The sequence below is a fragment of the Pteropus vampyrus genome, unplaced genomic scaffold, assembly GCF_000151845.1.
Source record: "Pteropus vampyrus isolate Shadow unplaced genomic scaffold, Pvam_2.0 Scaffold38, whole genome shotgun sequence".
NCBI classification, from domain to species: domain Eukaryota; kingdom Metazoa; phylum Chordata; class Mammalia; order Chiroptera; family Pteropodidae; genus Pteropus; species Pteropus vampyrus.
This window is the reverse complement of record NW_011888819.1, coordinates 3,777,637-3,798,066: the sequence shown is the minus strand read 5'-3', so window position 1 is coordinate 3,798,066 and position 20,430 is coordinate 3,777,637. Positions and strand designations below refer to the sequence as shown.

The window sequence follows — 20,430 nt, the reverse complement described above, 5'->3', positions numbered from 1 at the left end:
GTAGGGATGGTGAACAGCACCTTAGGTGAAGTTCTAGTCCAATACCGCTGTCCACAGCTCAGCACGGAGCTCAACAAAGTGTTGCTCAAGAAACAAAACGAGGCGGGGTACTCACTCCTGCGGGGTTCCTAGCTGTTCTCAAGGAGCTGGCCAAGTGAATGTCGAAAGAAGAGCCAAATGACTGACCGCCCCCTCCCCCGCATTTTGCTCCTTTCGGAATGCCTCTTGGCTTAAAAATTACTTCCTTTTCTTTTTTAGGAAGTGTTGAAGTGTCAGCTTTTTCTCTGATATTTCAAATCCAAGGAGGCTTTTCTTGGTCATCAAAAGAAACATTTAACCGAGATGGATATGAGAAAGCTTAAAAGGCATAACCATAGATAACTAGTTATCTTGGAGACAAGAAATATCATTTTCTACTCCGCAGATAACTAAAAGGAAGCAGTGTTAATACTATACTATATATGGGTGATTCTCAAAATTCCCTGCACGTCTGATTCAGTCAGGAAAATTTTTCAACACTCCGATTCCCAGCTAGCTACTTGGAAAGTCTGTGTCCCTAGGTCTGGTGTCCTTTTAAAATAAGTACCTGGCAGGTCTCCTGTCTGATCATGGCAGACAGCCCCAGCAAGAGGCCTCTTTCCAGCCCAGCATCACTGAGCTCTGTTGTGGGCTGAACTGCTTCCCCCTCGAATTCACACAAGTCCTAACCCCCAGTACCTCACAGTAGGACACACGACATTGACTGCATTTGGAGATAGGGTCTGGTCCCCATCCAGTAATACTGGTGTCCTTACACGAGAAGAGATAAGGACACAGACACCCACAGAGGGAGGGAGAGGTGAAGGCACAGGGAGGCTGTCTCCAGGCCAAGGACAGAGGCCTCAGAAGAAACCAAACCTGCCGACGCCTTGATCCCAGATGTCTAGCCTCTGGAATGGCGAGGAAATACATTTTTACTGTTTAAGCCGCCCTGCCGGTGGCATTGTTAGGGTAGCTTGAGCAAATCTATGTAGTAGTTCCGTTCAGCGTTGTTTCATTGTGTCGATGAGAGACTGCAGGAACTTAACTCCTGTTTCTATCAATTCGACTATTGGTAAAATTGGCTTTGCTTAAAGTCCCAGAACCTATCAATGACACTGAGTGAGGAGGACTCGCTGTCTAGGCTTTTCTGGCTTTTGGCACCAGAGACAGATACTTTGCTAAAAAGGAAGCTGCCTCGTGGATAGGAGTCATCGGTCCAAGGCAAATAAAACATACAATGATATTAAGGAAATGAAAGGGGGCTTCTGAATTATTCAAACATGAATATACGTTTATTTGCCAAACATGAAATTAAAATTAAAAAAAAAAATTGTTTGGAGTAGAAATGAGATAAACTGATGCTAATAATAATAATAATACGTCTTACACTGTTTCAAAGGACCCGAGCTTAGAAATACTATTATGAAAAGAGCAAGTCCCCATACTTGACGTCACTGCTCATTTTATGTGCTCACACCCTTGTCTGACAATCACTCGGTTCTTTTACGTCTTGCTGCCCGTTTCCCGGACAGCACATCTGCACCCATATAGACAAGGAAAACAAGACTCAAAACCAATTTCCGCCAGCATCTCCTGTAAACAAGTAGCCTGGAGATTTTAAGTGCTGAACAAAATGAGGTTTATGGTTTCAACACAAATTTAACATATTTAAATGGCTCCTGCTCTCCTATAATCAAGAATGGTTTGGAGCACGTTTCCTGGGGATTCATGAGAAGTTTAACTTGTTGGGAATATTTGGACTTTTCTCTGATGTAAAAAAACAATGGAAAGGACGTGGGGAAATGTGTACTTGGACCTTGGACCGACTTAATTTGAACACATCTGTCTGGGTCTCTTTTCTCATCTGCAAAATGAGATCAATTTGAATGATCACTGAGATCTCTTTCAGCTGTAAACATCAGACATCTCTCAAGATGCATTCACTTTTTCTAATTGTTTCTTAAGAAATTACAAGTGCCATGAGGTTCCCTGTCCTTGACTATATTTTAAATACATAAAAGGAACTTATTTGCAAACTTTATGTTTCAATATTTTGTGTCACAAGTTTAAAAAGTCATATTCGAATAGCTCGTAGCTTGCTCTTATATTAGAATATCCACTGCTTCTGTGCTGTACACAGTCACGTCAGTCAGACTGGCCTGTGAGTTTCGAGGAAGCAAAATCGTGCAGTAACTGTGACGGTCACTGGCGGGTCTTCTCTCTGTCCTAAGAGCCGGAAACTAAGATATTTCTGGTGTGAGAGGTGCAGGGTAACAGGCTGAAGAACATCTTGAATAATCTTGTATGTTCTGCTTGGCTGTACAATGTGATTTTTTGGCAAAACTTTAAAGTTAAGACTCTTTACTGAAAATTATTATTCACTGTTACCTAGTTTTAGTTAGAGGTTAGACTACTAAAGACACAAAACATATGGGAATAAATATGTTTAGGTTTTTTTTTTTTTGAAAAAGCAGCTTCCGACTTTTTCATTTTTAACTTCTATTTTTTTTCTTCTTAAAAAAAAAATGTTTGAGGGTAATCACAATTTTTTAAGCCAGGTATTATCATTAATATTATTTTGATATTTCAATACAAATTATAAGAAATTGGTGTAGCAGCTCACGACCCCAATGCCCTGATCATAATATCTGTAAGTCAGATGACTAACAATCAAAGCAAAAAGAGCTGCAACTTGAGGTCCATACAGGAACATGGCTTGTTTTTCAAAAAAGAAATACTTGGATGACCCTTAGTCTAACGCCAAGGTAATACCCCCTCGTAGTCTTTCTTTAACTCCCACCTGCAAACATGCTGCCAAGTTTACCTACCTCCACCACACCATGATGGATGGATGTGTACTGTTTCTTCTTCAGCATCACCAAGGTGATGACAATCACTGTTGCTATGACAACACCGCCCACCATGAGTCCAATGATTGCACCTTTGTTTGAACCCACATCTTCCGCAAAGAACACCTTGAAAACAAACCAAGAGAAGAGATTGTAACTTCAGGAGTTATTTGGATGAGGTATGTGAAAAGTTTTAGTAACGCTGGTCATTCCTCTATCTGATGTATACTCGAAAAAAAAAAAATCAAACACTCTGCTTACCAAGAACGACATTTGTGGCTTCTCCTATTCTGGGAAGTCTACTTTCCCAGAATGTCTCTAGAGGGGCAAAAGAGAAGCCACGGGAGACCTGAAACTCTTTGACAGGTAGAAAATGTGGTGAGAGGAAATTTGGTAAGTCTTGGATCTGTCAAAAGCTGCAAAGGCATGAATCGTGAATATAAAAGGAGGTTGGCATTTTCCCAGTCACAGCAGGTTTAAAAGTGGGAGACCTGATGCATGACAACTATGCCTTAGGTGCTTTTCAAGCCCACAGATGCCTGAATTTCCTTAGAGGGACAAGGATACATAGGAATAAGCATTCCGAAACAAAGGAGTAAAACGGAAGGAAAAAGACATCTTGTTACCTGCTTTTTAGCCACAATAATTCAGTAGGACACTAATTACCCTTGAGAAGCATAAAGTGTAAAAGATAGTTATTTCAAAGGGAAGTAGTAGGCAACAAGGTTAAAATCTGAAGTCACACATAACCCATGCTTTCTTACTATGTTATCTCCAGAATCCCAATTAAAAATGTTGCGTATTCTTGCTCTTTATTTAGATTAAGTATAAAAAGAATTGAGGTCATCGTAAAGAAGAAATTTATTCAATATGATAAATTTATTGTACTGCATTCTTTCATACTGTTTATAAAAGCAAGTCATTTTTTCAAATTTACCTACTTAAATGGAATTATAAAGCACACTACAACTTTTCTATCTTGTTATATAAAGAGATGATCTCATGCAGTATATATAAAGAACAACTACTAAACATATACCACATCTGTTGTATAAATGAATGAAAATACTTCCCTAAATATTCTTTTAATATAATCTCAAGATAGTAAAATGACCAATTTTCATAACTAAAACTAACACTCCAGCAATCTGAACAGGCAATTATAATATACAGCAGATAAAGCAAAGTTCTAAGAGTTTTACTCATGGTATATTTGCAACACAATGAGAAACGGTTCATAATTATTCCCCTTTCTATACAAATATGCTAGCTCAACACATCTATAAAAAGCAAATCATTAATTAGCTAATGATACAAGTATGAGGTAATCAGGAATAAAGGCAAGTCTGGACATCTTCTTATGTCTTTAAGAAAATACTGTAATTTTGTAATATTCATTGCACTAATTACAGTGCATTATCTTATCAACTAGTTCAGTAGAGGGAGCTGATTCTCCTAATTGCTGCCGTCGCCATTAGTCACTGTCGCATTATAGGAGTTAGTGTAATTTCGGTGATGGACTTTTATGACACGGGCACCAGAAAATGCAAATCAGCACATTAATCTTCAGCTCTCTGCGCCAGGAGCTCACACCTCTTAGGCGGTTTCCCCAGTTTTTCCTTTAACCTCTTCAGCATCGGCCGGATCAAGGGTGCCCCTGATTCTATAACTGATTCTGGATTAAGTTGCCAATGAAAACCAAGCTCCAAAAAGTTAAATGTTCTTTTATAAGAAAAGATTATGGGAGTTGAACTGCAAATCTATATCTCAAGTCAATCTTTGATTTGCTCCAATTATTTAGAGTGAAAAAGAAAGATAAATAATACTTTGAAGGCATTTCTTTTGTAGCATAAAAACTTGGACTTCTAAGTTTTATTTATGAGTTTTGGAAAGACAGCTCCCCCTTGAAAGAGATAAGACACATGACTAAAACATTATTATTATTATTATGAGAATTTTATTACCATTTCTTGTTCACCACTGCATGTGCAATAAAATTATCTTCGTTATTAATTTAACCCCCTTACTGTCCTTACTGATAAGATGGTAGGAACCCTAACGTCACACAGGATTTCAATTATCTGAAGCTTTTGATAAAGAATTAGATTTGATATAAGGACTAGAGCTGCCTGCAAAGGAGATGGTTGCTTTTTGATTTACTCCAATTCTAACATTTAGTAACAAAAACGGTAGGGGGTTGATTTCGCCTGAAAAGTGAGCTGCTGTCTTCCTTGCCCAGCCTTTCGACGAACAGCCGAGCTGGGAACATCCTGTAGTCCTGCTCACCTCCTGCCTCCCCTCGCCTCGATAGAGACCCAAAAATCCTACCCAAGATCCCAACCCTGCAGAGAACTTAAAATGCAGGAGCTGCGGAGAGGAGGGGAAGGAAGGCCAAGAGGGAGCGCTGCAGAAGCAGAATGGAGAGAGTTACGAATGTGCACAACTTAAGAAAACGGCCATAAAAAGTGTCCTGCGAAACTAAGGGGCGTTTGCACGCTTTTGAGGTTTTGATCCTTCAAATAAATCTACCATAAACCCGTTTTCCTAAAAATCCAGAATGGAAGTTAATTTAAATAGCTGCTATAACAGACATTAATTCTCCTTTAAGCCCTGTGTGGGCTTAGCTGCCATCCAAACACAAAGAGTATTATATGTAAGGAAACTTTTTCCTTTATTCGTGTTTTCATGACGATCTTGTAAGCAGGTGTTCTATTTTTGTTTTTATCTTTTCCTTAACTGGATTCCTGGCACAGGAAGAACAAACGTTAAGTCATTTGGCAAGACAGAGTGGCAGGAAGAGGTAAATCACTTTACATACCAATTTTTGATGATGAACTTCATATCCTGAGTCATGTCGAAACTCTGCATCCATCTTCACTTCAGAGATCTCTTCTGTCTTGATATTTGTCAACCCTGAACCTGCATTGTACCATAAGTGTTACAGCATAATTAAAATGCGCAGGACAGTCCATTCGTTTTATCTGTAATAACGCTGCAACACCAAGCCTACCCCAAACTTCTTTCTAGGCCTAAAGTTAGATGAAAAGAGATTAATGACTTTCTTGAAGAAAAATGACACCATATATTCAAATCCTTAGCCACTACTTATTTTAAACAAAAAAAGAGATTAAAGATTAAAGAAATCTGAAGTTAAGGTGTCTACTGCCTTTAAACACGTGCTATCATTTTTTTAAAATGGGGAAATACAGAAGTTAAATGCTCGTTGGCGCGGCGTGGAGGGGAGGAGGGTTTGGCCTGGAATTTGCTCCTGGAATATGCCGGGCTTGGTTTAGGGGTTTATTGTTTAGCCTCTTATATGTCTTTTTGCATGTGCTCTCATTCCTTCAGAAAAAAATAACAAAAGCCTTTAAAAATGAGCATTAATTACCTGGTAGAACAAAACTGCTACTTTGAGGCTTTGTTCCAATTACAAATAAATTATGTTCCTGTATCTATGCAGCGAAGCATTATAAAAATCCTATCATTTATTTAGTTAAGTGATTTAGTTATAGAGACAGAGCGTAACTGGTTTATTTGCTGAATAAAGTATACATAATTTTTGAAAAGCTTCTTTGGGACTTACTGACTCTTCCTTCTCTATAAATTCTTATATGTTTCTTACACTAATTGTCATAATGGATTTCATTTTTCAAATAACAATAAGTACAAAATGTAAGTTTTTACAGTGCAGTATCTAAACAATAAAAGTCAGAACTTTAGGATGAGAAGGGTTTTTAAAATCATCTCTCTGGCATTCCCAACTATGGGTCAACGCTCAGCTCCTGCTTGGACAAAGAGGAAGGAAGACCTCACTTCGCCTGCTAGCACAGCCTGTCTCACACTGAGTCCAAATCGACTTCTCTAAGCCTGCTCAGCACAGCGCAAGCTGAATCCTCCTTTCTGCATTATAGCCTTGAACAGGTCAGAGGCTCGAGGAGGCTCGAGCATCATGCTCCCAATTCCCTCTTACCCAGGCTACACATCCCCAGTTCTTTCAGCTCCCATGGGACCTAATTTCTCGCTCTTTGTTTAGACACCCTTACCATCTTGTCTATTGTGAAACTTGTCGCACACCTGGCTGAAACAGAAAAGCACAATGTCCACAGCATCTCATATGCCAGTCTAAAGGCACAGTCTATACAAAAAGGGAAGGATAACTGGACAAGACCTTGGGAACCTGACCTGGTTCAGACATATCACGGATGCCTTGTCCAGTTGTTCACAAAGCTTCCAGTTCGCAACCTGTCCAAAAATGGACCTGACGTCAGGCCACACCTGGCTTGTAGACTTCTTGCTTGTCAGAACTACATTTCTTATCCCTGTCTTCCCTGACCTTGGAGAACGGGTTCTATGATTTCACCCTCAAGTTCTCTCGGCCTGTGATTTGTCAGGGTCATAAGGACTTTGAACTTTGGGTAAAGAGGGGTGGTAATTTTAAAATGTATCCAAAAATTTGTTGACACTTCTCTCTTCAAGAGGGATTAACTCGCTTTCCTTTAGTGTGGACTGATGTCATGACTTGCTTCTAATGAATAGAGTATGGTGACAGTGATGGTGGATGACTTGAGACTAGGTCACTGCAAGCTTCCTTTTTATCCTTTCTCTCGGTCTGAGGAAAGCCATTTGCTTGAGTGAGGACACTCAACCAGCCCTATAAAAAGGCTCATGTGGAGGGGTACTGAGGTCTGCCAACAGCCAGGTGGGAGCGACTTTGGAAAAAGACCCACCAGCCCCAGTCAAGCTTCAAGTGCTCAGATGACGGAGACTCTGGTGGATGTCTCGACTGCGACCTCATGAGTGACTGAGTCAGAAGCACCCAGCTGAACCATGCTTGATGTCCTGAGCATTACAGCTATTATAAGAAACTAAACGCTTGTTTTATGTTGCTCAGGTATGGGGTTATTTGTTACACAGCAATAGATAACTAATACAAGGGGCTAGTGCTTTCCTTTCTCATTTTGACCTACCTTGGGTTTTTAATTAGGTTTACTGGAGTGATACTGGTTAATAAAATTATATAGGTTTCAAGTGTACAATTCAATAATACATCATCTGTATATTGCATTGTGTGTTCACCACCCAAAGTCAAATTTCCTTCAGTCACCATATATTTGACTCCCTTGACCCTTATGTACCTCCTTCCTTCTCCCTCTCCCTCTGGTAACCATTAAACTGTTGTCTGTGTCTATGAGTTTCTGTTTGTCTTGTTTGTTTATTGCTTTCAGTTTTATGTGACAACACAGATGGATCTTGAGATAAAAATGCTAAGTGAAATAAGTCAGAAAAAGTTGAGAATCACATGATTTCACTCATAAGTGGGCTATAAAACTGAAAGCAACAAATGAACAAGACAAAAACTTACCTTGAGTTTTAATTTCCTTTTACCTTAAGGTCATTCTTTTTACTACAAACATAAAAGACAAAAGCACAATCAAAGTAGATAGTCTCCCCTTCTCTCTTATCTTTTAACTGGCCCTCTCCCTGACCCTGTCCTGAGAGCTATAGGGCTCACTAGTCCTATCTTCTTGCTTCAAATTATTAGCATTTTCTCCTAAGTTTTACTTCATTTGGCCTCTAATCTTTCTGACACTAACTTTTATGGGGCTGTGACACTAACACACTTTTATTTCTTACCGATGGTATATTTTTATCTTTCTACCAGCCCTTTTAAATCCAAGATCCTTGTAGAACCACACTGATTTCCTTATACCTCACCCTTGTCTGTCATCAGGATGTAGCAATGCAATAGCTAAAAGTATATTTCTGAGATTTTAAGAAAACTCTCTTGAATAGTCTTGTCTTTTAGATATGTGAGACCAAAGAATCACATCAAAAAAAAAAAAAAAAAAAGTAAAGACTGAGCTCTCCGCTCAAAATTTTAAAAGCTCACATTATTTCTGTAAGATACCAAGAATACTTTTCATGGTCAAAAAAAAAAAAAAAAAAAAAAAAGTATGAAATTGACAGCCCCCAAAAGACCATGCCCAGGTTTAGTTTGGCCTACTGATTATTAAAAAAAAAAAAAAAAAAAATCCAAATTCACGTTCGGAACAACAGTAAATTATAGCTCAACAGTTTATGAGGTTCTCAGCAGAAAAAGCTCTTGCTAGTTCATTTTTGTACAGCACGTATAGTCATTTCGTGAAAAGATTTTCTACATATGAAGCAAGTCTCACTAAAAGGGGAGAGAAATTAATAAGTTTGCAATAGGAAAACGTCATTGATAATAAGTTGATATTGCACGTAATAAAACGTGATGAGAAGATTTAAATAAATCGCAAGGACCTCTGTTTACAGGCTCACCTGACGCGCTTTCTGAGTTGCTTCCCTTTTAAGCCCTGGTGTGACTCCAGTCCCCCAACTCATGGTGGGTGAGGACAGCCTGTTGTTCCCGTGAGGGAGGAGGGAGGCACGCCCTTCACGAGGCCCCTACATGGCAGGGGGTGGGGGAGTCAGGGGCCTGGCTTCCTTGGTTAGGAGTGGAGAGAGTGGTAGTAACTTATAGTGGAAAGGGTCGTTTTCCACCCCTGTGAAGAGGCTGCTAATGTGTTTCTTTTCTTTATTCTGGTCAAATGGTGTAACTTGTCCTTTGGAGTCTATTTTTCTCTGGAAATAAGCCAAGGGGAGTGGCTGGCACGGCCTCTATGCTCAGAAATCACCACTGATGTCACTGTATTCTGTACCTGACTACATTCTAGAAGTTGCAGTTTCCTATCTGGTATTTCAGATATGAAAGTCAAGGAGAAGTCATTTTCCTCAGTCACAATTACACAAAAACCCTTTCTTTACTTGTTTCAGAGTGATAAGTGATTATTCAAAAACAATGCCATCAACTGAATGACATGATACATGATGTGACAACCCTGGGAAGGGTTCCTAAGTTTGGAAAGTCTAAAGATATAATTTAGCACATTAGACTCCAGTATGCAGCCTTATAAAGCGTGATGACGCAAAAACCCAAACTAATGCTACAAAATGGGGAAATTGGTCCAAATTCTTGAAAGACTCACTATAAGCACAAAAACAGAGAGCATGTACATGTCGCGATACATATCCAGCAAATATAGCTATTCATAAACATACCTTCACTAGAACCTTCCTCACCTCATATCCCAGCATTCCTTCCCAGCTATGGCTTCTTCTATTGGAGAACCCACCTTATGTAGTATAAGAAAGGGAGCCTGGCTTAAGCCCTTCCCTCACCTGTACAGAACTATTTCATTCTTCTTTGCCAATTAGTATGCCTCAAAACCTTCGTGCCGTTTTAGCCAATCATTGAGAATAAGTATGTACAACCCACGAAAGAGAAAATGTAAGTATTTCTGGGCCAAGGAGATATTCCAGTTCTGATGTTGTTCAAAATCTTGCTCGAAGCTCATCTCCGGCCAGTGCCTGGCTAACACTCTCTTCCGTTAGTGCCCCACCTGCTCACATCACCGACATCCCGGTTTATACCTCACGTACCTCGTATTTCCGTGCTTTTCTAATTCCATCTAATCCTTCTAAATATGCATCGATCTTTGCAAAATATCAAAATGAAATGATGATGTTGTTACAACAAAGACTTTAGATATACCTTCCTTCCATCTACATATTACCTCTAACTATTCTCTAGCTCTTCCCTTAAAGTAATATTTTTGTTGGACAAAAATGGAAAATTCCTTTTCATGTTAGAGTTTTTAAAAATGGAAAAAAACCCCCCAGACTTTGGTGGTGTCCCCGATTAGACTGCAAAAAAAAGAAAAAAAAAAAAAAAAAAGAATATATGGGCGCAGCTTGCCCAATATAAGGAACTTAATAATATGGGGTGAATGAAATTTTATTTCATGTTTTATGCTTATAGTTGAAAAGTGTCTCTTCCTTTAAAAATAAAGTAGGAAGTACCATGAAAAAAAATCTACAGCAAATGACCAACCTGGGCAGGTCTTGGTTGCAGTTAGAATGAAGCTGACCATCAGCCTTGGGCCCCACAGAACGGAAGTGTCACCTGCTGGCTCCCTGAAATTCATTCGTGTGGCAGTGGCAATAAGGAAGGCATTAGGAGAGCCGAGGCTATGTCTGACTTACTATAACTTAAGTTCCCCTGAAAAGCCCTACAGTCAGAGATTCGTAAAATCAATGAGATCAGCTGTCAAGATGTGTTGCTCCAGTGTCTCTGCTGCCTTGTTAATCATGGTACAGAGGTATGAAGACACCACAAGTCAGACTCTGAGTTCTCACCAATGACTGTGGTTGGGGAAAGAAGTGGCCGGAGCCTGCACCGGCAGAGAGATGGGCAGGGTCTGCTCCTGGCCCCACACTGACTATATACCAACCAGGGACCTCCGTGTCCTAGTATCTTCAAACAAAGTTGATTTCCTGTTCCTTGATTACTGCATGGGGACATTATGAGGACAAAGAAGAAAATAAATATGGAAAAGGTATGCATTGTCAGAAATAAAATCTCCCCAGAATATATAGATTTGTCAAGTCAGTAATTTCTTTCCTCTTTTTGAGTCACTGAAAATTCTGGCTGCTGTCAGTTGGGTGAGGTTGTGCATGGAGTCAAAATCAGGCGTCTTTGTGCTTCTGTGGTGGCGTGACATTATTCTTAAAACTAAATTTGAGACAGAGGCTAAATACAGAACAAAGAGTGGAAAAATGTTTCTTCTTAATGCTTGGGAAACTGTAAAAAAAAAAAAAGAAGCATCCATTTCGGTATTAATGGGAATTTTAAGGAGAATGAAAAATAAAGGACTTGTACGAGAAATTCTGCGCGTACATCTGTTGTGTCGCTTTAGCCACTCATTGAGCATAAGTATACACAACACACAAAAGAGAAAATGTACATATTTCTGGGCCATGGAGATACTCCAATTCTGATATTTTTAGAAAGTCACGTCTCCCTCGAGGAACGGATTGAAGTTTGAGCCCCGTTTAGTTAGAAAAGCACCATCCAGAGCCCAGACAAGAAGGGAAGCGTGGATGAGATGTTCATCGCAGTAAACAAGGTGCCACCAGACAGAGTCTGCAGCCATGCGGGTTTCCATTTCTGAGGACAGACTCTATATAATCCTTTCCACTTAAAAAAGATGAAGAAAAAGGGCTGTCTTTTATTGTTTGAAAGGAAAAGCTCAGAAAGTGGGGGGAAAAAAAATCAAGAAATGAAGTGTAAGGGAAAAAAGCAAAGGAGAATTTTTAAAAAGCGTAGTTTTCCATGGCGATTTCAAATCCCGTTTCTCAATATGGGCATTTGCGTTTTACAGAGGCTCCTAACGAAGAGGGGGGTTGTCGTCTGCTCAGGCGCAAGCGCAAGATGCTGAGAGGGAGAAGGTAACCGGGCTGTACCTGGTCGAGTAGTCAGTCCTCGGTCGGCGGCGGGGCGGGCGTCGACAGGCTCAACTGGGCACAGGAAGCAAGAGACACGGAAAGCAAACAAGACAAATCGAGATGGTTAAGTCGTGGCTCCTGAACACAGAGCAGGGAAAAGCATGTGCAATACACAAGTTATAAAAAAAGGAGCAGCTGGAAAAGAACCACAGCGAGGTAATTCAGAGCATCGAGGAGCGGGAGGGGCACCACTTCAAAAGGCGTATCGCTATTGATGTGCCAATCCTGCTCCTTAGTTTTCTCATAAAAGCGCTCGCCAGGATGCGCAGCAACATCAAAGAAGAGGGGCTGGGGGTGGGGGTGGGGGTCTGGATTTTTCCTGTCAGCGAATTTGGAGATAGTTTCTTGGCTTTTGATTAGAAATAAAATCTATTATACCCAGCCCAGCGGAAAATCTAAAGATACCTCCTTTTACCACTGTCCAATCTTATCTTATTTTCCAGTTAATTAACTATAAAAGGACTCCATTAAATCCCCAGGGGCTAATGCAAATATGAATTTATCGGGACAGGAAAGTTTCACCACATACTCTGCTATTTAGTGAATCAAATCTGTTCCCAGTTTGAGGGTAAAAGAGGTAAACCAGAAAGCCAGTCTCTCTCTCTCTCTGTCTTTCTGTCTCTCTCTCTCTATGTCTGTCTATCTGTCTCTCTCTCTCTCAAGGCTGGTTTCTATTTCATAGATGACATATAGTTGAAATGTGTGAAATGTGAATACTTCCTTTCATATTTGTTGACTTTCACAATTTTCCCTTTGTGAATATTCTGGGTCTGGCCCAAAGAAGGCAGTGCAGGAGGCACAACAGTGCTGTTTACCATTAGCTGCTATTTCCAAAGTGCTTCTGATTCTCAGAAAATATTAAGTTGAACTTGAACACTGGTCTTCGAAGAAACAGGCAGGGGAGAGAAACAAAACTTTTAGGATTAATAAATGGACATGGGCAAATGAAGCGGAGAAAGGGGAAAAGCCCCTTCGGTAAAGCCTGGGAAACAGAAAGGTCAGAAGGTAAGGAAAAGTGAGCAGAGGTGTCTGTGGGAAGATGAGGTGTGCTCGATGGGATGGCTTTTGCATTAGCGATTTCAGTAAGAGCGTACAGCTTACTGATGTGCATGGCTCAGGCATGCAAAGGTGGGATTAAAAACCCAAACCGATTTCGAATGCCACCCGTTGGCAGGAATAGAGAGGGAAAAGTATCAGCATGCCAAGTCTTCAAAATATGAGAAAGAAATGTTTCTGAGAATATTAAGACATTTGGATGAATCAAAAAAGAAACGTGATTTGGTCCCTTCTTATGCGGATGGGCATCCTGGTAGAGAAAGGAGGGTGGAGGCAGTTACACCCAACATTTACAACGTAGGTGGCTTTGGGCAAATGACTGCTTCTGAGGCTGTTTTTTTTCATGTGTAAAATAGAAATAATAACATCTGCATCTTCTAATTGTAGTGAGGAACAAAAAATTTTTTAAATGTGTTTCAGAAACTCTCAAATACTATAAAATTGAATTGATTAAATATCCTATTTATGAAATATTCTATAACAACTCTTGCTGTGAGGGCTAACCTCTAGCACTTTATTCATGTATTAGATTAAGACATACTTCCATCTGTGACTCACACGTACACTCGAACAATGCCGTTTCTCTATATTTCATCTTTTTTTTCCCATCTGCGACCACATAACAGTAAGGGGCTCCGTGTAAAATGGGCCTCCGTGTAAAATGGGAGTCGACTGAAAAATAACTGTACTTTTTGAGGGCTTCTTCACAGGGCCCCAAATGGCGCTTCGGTTGAAGAACACACGAAAGCACACTTACAGAGCAAACAAGTGACAAAGTGGGGATCGCCTTCATTGAAGGTTAAATCATCAGAAACCATATGGGGGCATGTGGCTCTGTGATATAAATGCAGGCTGCAGAGCTGGTCCAGTCCCAGGGCCCACTTTAAAGCCACCACTTATTTTCTGTGATCCTGGGCAGGCAACACTCTTTCCGATTCTTGGTTTTTGTCACAAGTCAACAGGTTTTTCCAGGGCTCAAATGCACACACACTTGCGGAAAAACCTTGTAAATGATTAAGCACTATTCCGCAATTACATGAAGGAATACTGAAAAGTATTAAATGTGCGTAGAAAAAAGTCTGAAAGACATTACCACAAAAAGCTATTTCTGGGTGAGGTGATCATTCCTACAAGTTTCTCTGCTTTTTTGTTTTTTCTTCCAATGTGCATGTTTTATTCGAAAACTAATAAAATCTTTTCTCATTTTTAGGAAGATAAAACAATAATAGTTTTAGTGACTTAAACCCTTGCCTGCTTTAATAGTTTGAGGTTGATTATGAATTAATATTCGAAAAATAAGTAACTCTTGTGTTCAGTGAGCAGACAGCAACACATTTTTAAAAAGATAATACAACATGACTGCAAAAAAAGAACATATATCAACATGACAAAATAGTGCATTATTTCCCAATATACCATGAATACTTTCTAGCTTTTCAAATGGACTATTACTCGTTACACCAGAAGGTAACTTCAGTATAGTATTCAGAATATTTTACTTGGGTTGTTTAGTAAAAAATAAGACACGGATCATCTTAAAGAGTTAAAATAAAACCAGCAGATGTGTTATTTCCCTTGCCTTCGGCAGCTTTGAATCAAATCCTTTCCCACAAGGGGAGAGAAACAGAATGACTGAAATTCTGGGGCTTCTGAGTTTGTTAGTTTTGGCGTTCCTTGTAATAGACCGATTCTAAGCTAAAAGCTGCCTAGCACAAGCTCTTCTTCAGGCCTAAGGTGATGGAGAATCCGGCAGGAAATCAGTTTTACACATAGATGAGAGAGACCTGAAAAGGACTGGTTTACAGGTTTAATGAAAGACTTTATTTAATCTCAATGGCACCACTGACAGTGATTTGCTCATTGCTTTTTTTATGGCTAAGTAAAAATACACCATAGGGCAACTTCACCTGCAATTACATACACCGTCTCATAAGACCTGTTGTGCCTCTTTAAAAGTACTATAGTATTTTACGTTTGTATTCTATACAAAGAAGCTGACCATTGGCCATAAAGACCTTCTGGTGACCACTGCATTCTGTTATTGATCTTCGTGGCTGGCTTGCTCAGGAAGCCATGAAAAAGCACAACAAACACAAATGCTATTAATACGAATGCTTTCAGCCAGATGATTTCACGATCCATGAGAAAAACAGTGTTATAAACAACAACTTCACTGCAGTTTAGACAGGTATTGTGGATCGGAAAAACCACAGAATACAAATCTCTTCAGACAAATCTCAGCTAGTAGAAGAGCGTAAAATATTGGAAACTGTGTTTGTGATATGTCTACTTTTTTTTCAATGTAAATTAAAAGAAGGCCTGGGTGTCCAAGCCTCTCTCTGGACTTGACTGATTGTTCTTAAGAAAAACAACAGATTTTTCTATGTGTTTGAACCTCTGATGATAAAGCTTGCATGAACAATAAAAGGAAATCCTTTGAGAATTGTGGGTACTTTCAATAGGTCTGTGTGTGAGCACATGTTTCTTAGATCAACAAGAAACAGAAGAAGAGAGAGGAAAGGGAGATGGGCTGGGGAGAAAGAAGATTCTAGGACTATATCATTATATGTCTTGTTATATTCATTAATTTTAAGAATATACTGTTTGGACCATACAGTAATTCTCTTTGAGACAAGCTGGTAAAAATTCTCTAATTAGATCACAGTTCTATTTGGGGGGGTGGGGTGCAGGGTCGGGGGAGAAGCTACCATTAAACATGTACTATGTTGTAGGCACGTTGTTAAGAGTTTTACCTACTATATAATTTCATGCTCACACCTGATCTTTGAGTTAGGAACTATTATCAACTTTATTTTACAGGTTAGGAAACCAGCAGAGAGGTGCTGTAACTTGCCCATACCACAGACTGGAACTTAAACTCTGACCCACATCGCTCAGACGTGAGGGGCAGTCCTGTCCTGTGGGATGGTGGGGAATGGGGAGATGTTTTTGGTTGTCGCCAGAGAGGGCTTTTAGTGCTTGGGGACCGGGGATGTGAGATGGTGGGCACAGGGCAATCTCACACAAATAAAAATGGATTTCTTTCTTCCTCCTATGTGATTTCTTATATATATGCTTATGTTAGTCCAGAACCTAACTCAGTTTCATGTACTTTATTGCACAGTTCTGTAACCTGGTTATTCCAGGAGCTGACCACTGGGTAAATTGAGGGAAGATTGTTTTATTTAGAGCTTTCCCAAGAGTTATTTGCTATTTTGGAAAATCACGTCACTGCTGCTCCTAGAACTTAAATCATGGGATCGACCGTCCTATCAGTCTGCATCTGTATTTGTCACATCCACAAAGGACAAACACCTGACCATGCCATTGTTTCCACTAGTACTGGAGCCTGAACACTTACATTTTGAAACACTTACTGAAAATTATATCCCTTATATTGATTTTCCTTCTAAACTTGTCAGTCCATTTTACTTTGAGACTCCTCATTAAGGAGGCTTTTCAAAATGTTATAAAAGGGGTGTCTGTCGAGTCTGATGACAGAACCAGAATGCAAGCTCTGAGATCTTAAATATTATTGCCTCCAATACTTTTATGTATGATGTTGCTATTTATCAATAACATCTTTATTTAACAACAGTATCAGCTCCTGGGATGGGGCTGAGGCAGTTCAACAGCTACATCTGGGTCAAGAATCCAGAAGCACTCAATCTAAGGACTGTCCAAATTGTCCAAACTGGGCATCTTGGCAATACGCCAGGGACCAGAGTGTGTGAGTGCAAGTGTGTGCGTGAGTATGTGTGTGTTTTCTCCCACTCGTGCACAGGGACATTGTTGCCAAGGACCGTGCTACAATGTGTGCTATTTAAGGAATGTGAGCCCAATGGCCACAGGTGGCTCTGGAGTCACCTTCTGATCAGAGGTGTTTAGTCCGCTGCTTTTCTGGAGTAGCTCCGAACTGTATTGTTCTTGGCCTTCCGAAAAGTGATCACTTTGGGGGAATCCAGTACAGTTAATCCAATCTCCTTTCTCTGGCTCATTTGGCAAGAGGAGTGGGGAGGGAGAGGTCACAGCTTGCCTCCCAATCTGGACCAAGACTTCTTTGTTTCTTATTTGATTTGGGGGGATCGTTAAGGGGCAGAAAACCAAGAAAATAGTGGATGTGTTGACGTTGGCAACGGGATTTGGATTTTAGGGAGCTGCTTTAGTGACATGGTTTTTCCCTATTATTTCTACTAAAAGGAACAATCCTTCCATTTTGTTTATCCTAAACAAAATGGTTCAATTTGGCTATCATTAAAAAAATTTAATATAAGCAGCATGCTTAATAGAATGCATATAATTTTTAATGGAGATCATATATATGCATAGGAATACATATAAGTCAAGGTAAAATGCTTAGGGAATACAAAGGCAGATTCAATTAACTGTAGGTATTATTTATACTACGAATATGATAAATGCCAAGTTAAACTGACCTCATTAAAGACACCAAGGACATATGCAGGCTGATATTCATATATAAGTAGGTTAAGTTCTCAATATCTGATAGAGTGATAAAGTAAAGGGAAAATTTGAAATTCAGAAAATGCAACACCTTCTAAGATGATATATATGTTTACCTATCTCTGTACTGTTCTCTGTGGTGCCAGGCTCATTGTATTTCACTGTACTCACTAAATTTGAAAAGTTAACATTAATGGGGCTTGAGTGTCTTCCTTTTTGTGAAACTCTGTACTGTCCACATTGCTAAAGGATTCACAACATTTAAGAGAAATACCATGTGTTACAACAAACATAAACAGTTATTTCTGTAAGTTCATTTTACTCTGCTGCTAATTTATCTTACTTTGGCTTCCTAAATCTCTTTCTATAAACTGTACCATAAACAAATTATAATTTCTAGTCTCTATTATTTGTGTGTGTATGTTTATAAAAGTGATTTAGGTAGGTGCTGAAGTATGTTTTAACCTACTTTTCTGAAATCAATAAATAATGGAATATATTAAACGGGAACATTTCATTTATAGAAAGTATATATTTGAAGGACATAAAAAGGTCTTAAATTAAGAGAAACTTATAAATTCTTTATAAATATGGTATAATCTCTATATATTTAAATTTATTCATAAATAGCTGAGACTTGGACATAAATGACAAATAAACATTTAACACTATTTGGTATCAAGGACAATAACGACTGTAATTTCCTACCAGAGAGTTTCTCAGACTTCAGACATTTTACTGATTTCTCCCTCAATTAAATAACCCAAGGCTCTAAAAGAAAAGAGAAAATCTTGGGTACATCCATTTACAAATGAAATTGGACATTTTTTAGAAACAATTCTCATTAGAGACTGAATGATGAGGATTTTAAATGGCCATAATGTATCTACTTATGAAAAATGACATAACTAGCATCCTATTACAATTTAATAAGAAAGTTACCCTAGTCTTTTTGATAACTAAAGTCCTTAATTTTTTCCCCTCTATGTAAGAATTAGTTTTATAAATGGTAAAGTCTTAATTATTTTTCTGTCATAAACAATATTGCTGTTTGTAGTTGGTATTATAACTATAAGGTATCCTTTTTCAAATTAATAAAACAAATTTGGGGTGATAACTTGCATTATGAAAATTGTCTATATAAAGATTTTCTGCAATGGTTCTTTAAAAAAGAAAAAAAAAAGATTCTCTAGTGCACTTACAGTCCAATATTAGGTTTAGATTTAGTCTAAGGAGTAACCGACTGCATTCTGAGTTACCCATACTGCAAATATTACCACTATTAAAAGTTACTACTTTAACAGAGAAAACCACATGTAAAATCCTGTTGCATTCTTGAAATCAAGGTGTTCTTGTGTTTGAAATTTTGTACTTCTGAACATGTAAAATTGATATGGAATAAAAAAAAAACCCTACAAGATGCTTTCTCCTAAAAAGACATTATTTCAAAGTTTCTGCTAAGAAATCCCCATGAAAGTACATCATCCATTGTGCAAATCTGTTGACAGAGAAAATCTTACTTCTCTGAACCATCATAGGAAAAAACATTTAGACCAACGTGCATCTTAATTTTGACAGCAGCCTTATATATAACTTTCTAAATACAAAACTGTGGAACTCTTAAGCAAAATCACATTTCATTTATAAGTGGTTCTCTATCTTTGCCTTTAACACTGAATGCAATCTGAAATTTAATACACTAGAATAAATAACCAATGAAGACTATTTTGGTGCCTTTCAAGTCTCCATTTACTCCGAGGCCCCATCAAAATGCCTCTTTTCACTTTGTGAACTGTGATTTCAACAGTTCCATCATGAAGGTGGGCGTTGCAGGCCACTGTCTCATAAACACAAATTGAATGTTGTACCTTCATTCTAGAGGCGACAAAATACCTTGCAGTGAAAGAGTATTTTTTAAAATTCATATGAAAAGTCCCCCTTTGAGAACATTAGAGAGCTGTATGTATACCAGAATGTCCTTGTTCCCTTCCGGGCCTCTTACCTTCGTTTTCTGTATTGGCTGGCACAGAGTCGACTGCAAAAGGATGCCAGGGCTGGAGATCATCCAGGCTGAACTCTCCATTCACGGGAAGAAGCTCCACTGTGGTTTTGGTTTCGGTCAAAGACGGCATGAGGGCATCATTTCCATAACTGATTCTTGGTTCGCTGATCATGTTGGCCAAGACATCATCTGAGTAGTTCTGCTCTTTCTGCAGCAGCTCATCTAAAATGAGGCAACGTCATGTATGATCTCACTGTGAGCCATGGGGTGGGTACCATTATCATCTCCATCTTACAGATGTGTGAAAACTAAGGCACATGGCAGTTAAGCTGCTTGCGCAAAGTCACAGTAATCAAGTGCCCAAGGCAGGATCTAAGCCCAGTGAGAAGGGCTTAGACCCAGGCTGATGCTCTGAGCCCCTGCAGCACTCCTTCCAGTGGTCAAAGATTTAGAGAGCCAAATTGCCATTTCTTCTTCTGACAGTTGGATTCTCCTAGTAAACTATGATCACAGGGGAATCAAGTGTGCTTTGGTGAGGTGTCTGCTGTGGAGTGGTAGCTGTGGAGTATGCAAGGTATAATTTCTTCCAAGCTGAAGGACACACCCACGGAATCCCTAGTCTTTCCTTGAACACATGTAAGGACAAGAGAAGCCCAACTGAAGGTCAGC

The 20,430-nt window shown here is 39.2% G+C and overlaps 1 protein-coding gene across 6 annotated transcripts in view; it reads right to left on the bottom strand.

Annotated features, from left to right (window-relative positions):
- Positions 1-20,430, bottom strand: part of APP (amyloid beta precursor protein) — a 251,592-nt gene that overhangs the window by 9,886 nt on the left and 221,276 nt on the right. For 3 of the 6 annotated variants that reach the window (XM_011358209.2, XM_011358210.2, XM_011358211.2), the window contains 3 exons: positions 12,198-12,251; positions 5,689-5,789; positions 2,850-2,996 (listed from right to left, as the gene is read on the bottom strand). In XM_011358209.2, the coding sequence (XP_011356511.1) occupies positions 2,850-2,996; positions 5,689-5,789; positions 12,198-12,251 (302 nt within the window). The remainder of the gene's footprint in view (positions 1-2,849; positions 2,997-5,688; positions 5,790-12,197; positions 12,252-20,430) is intronic. The other 3 variants (XM_023529517.1, XM_023529518.1, XM_023529519.1) reach the window with 1 other exon arrangement.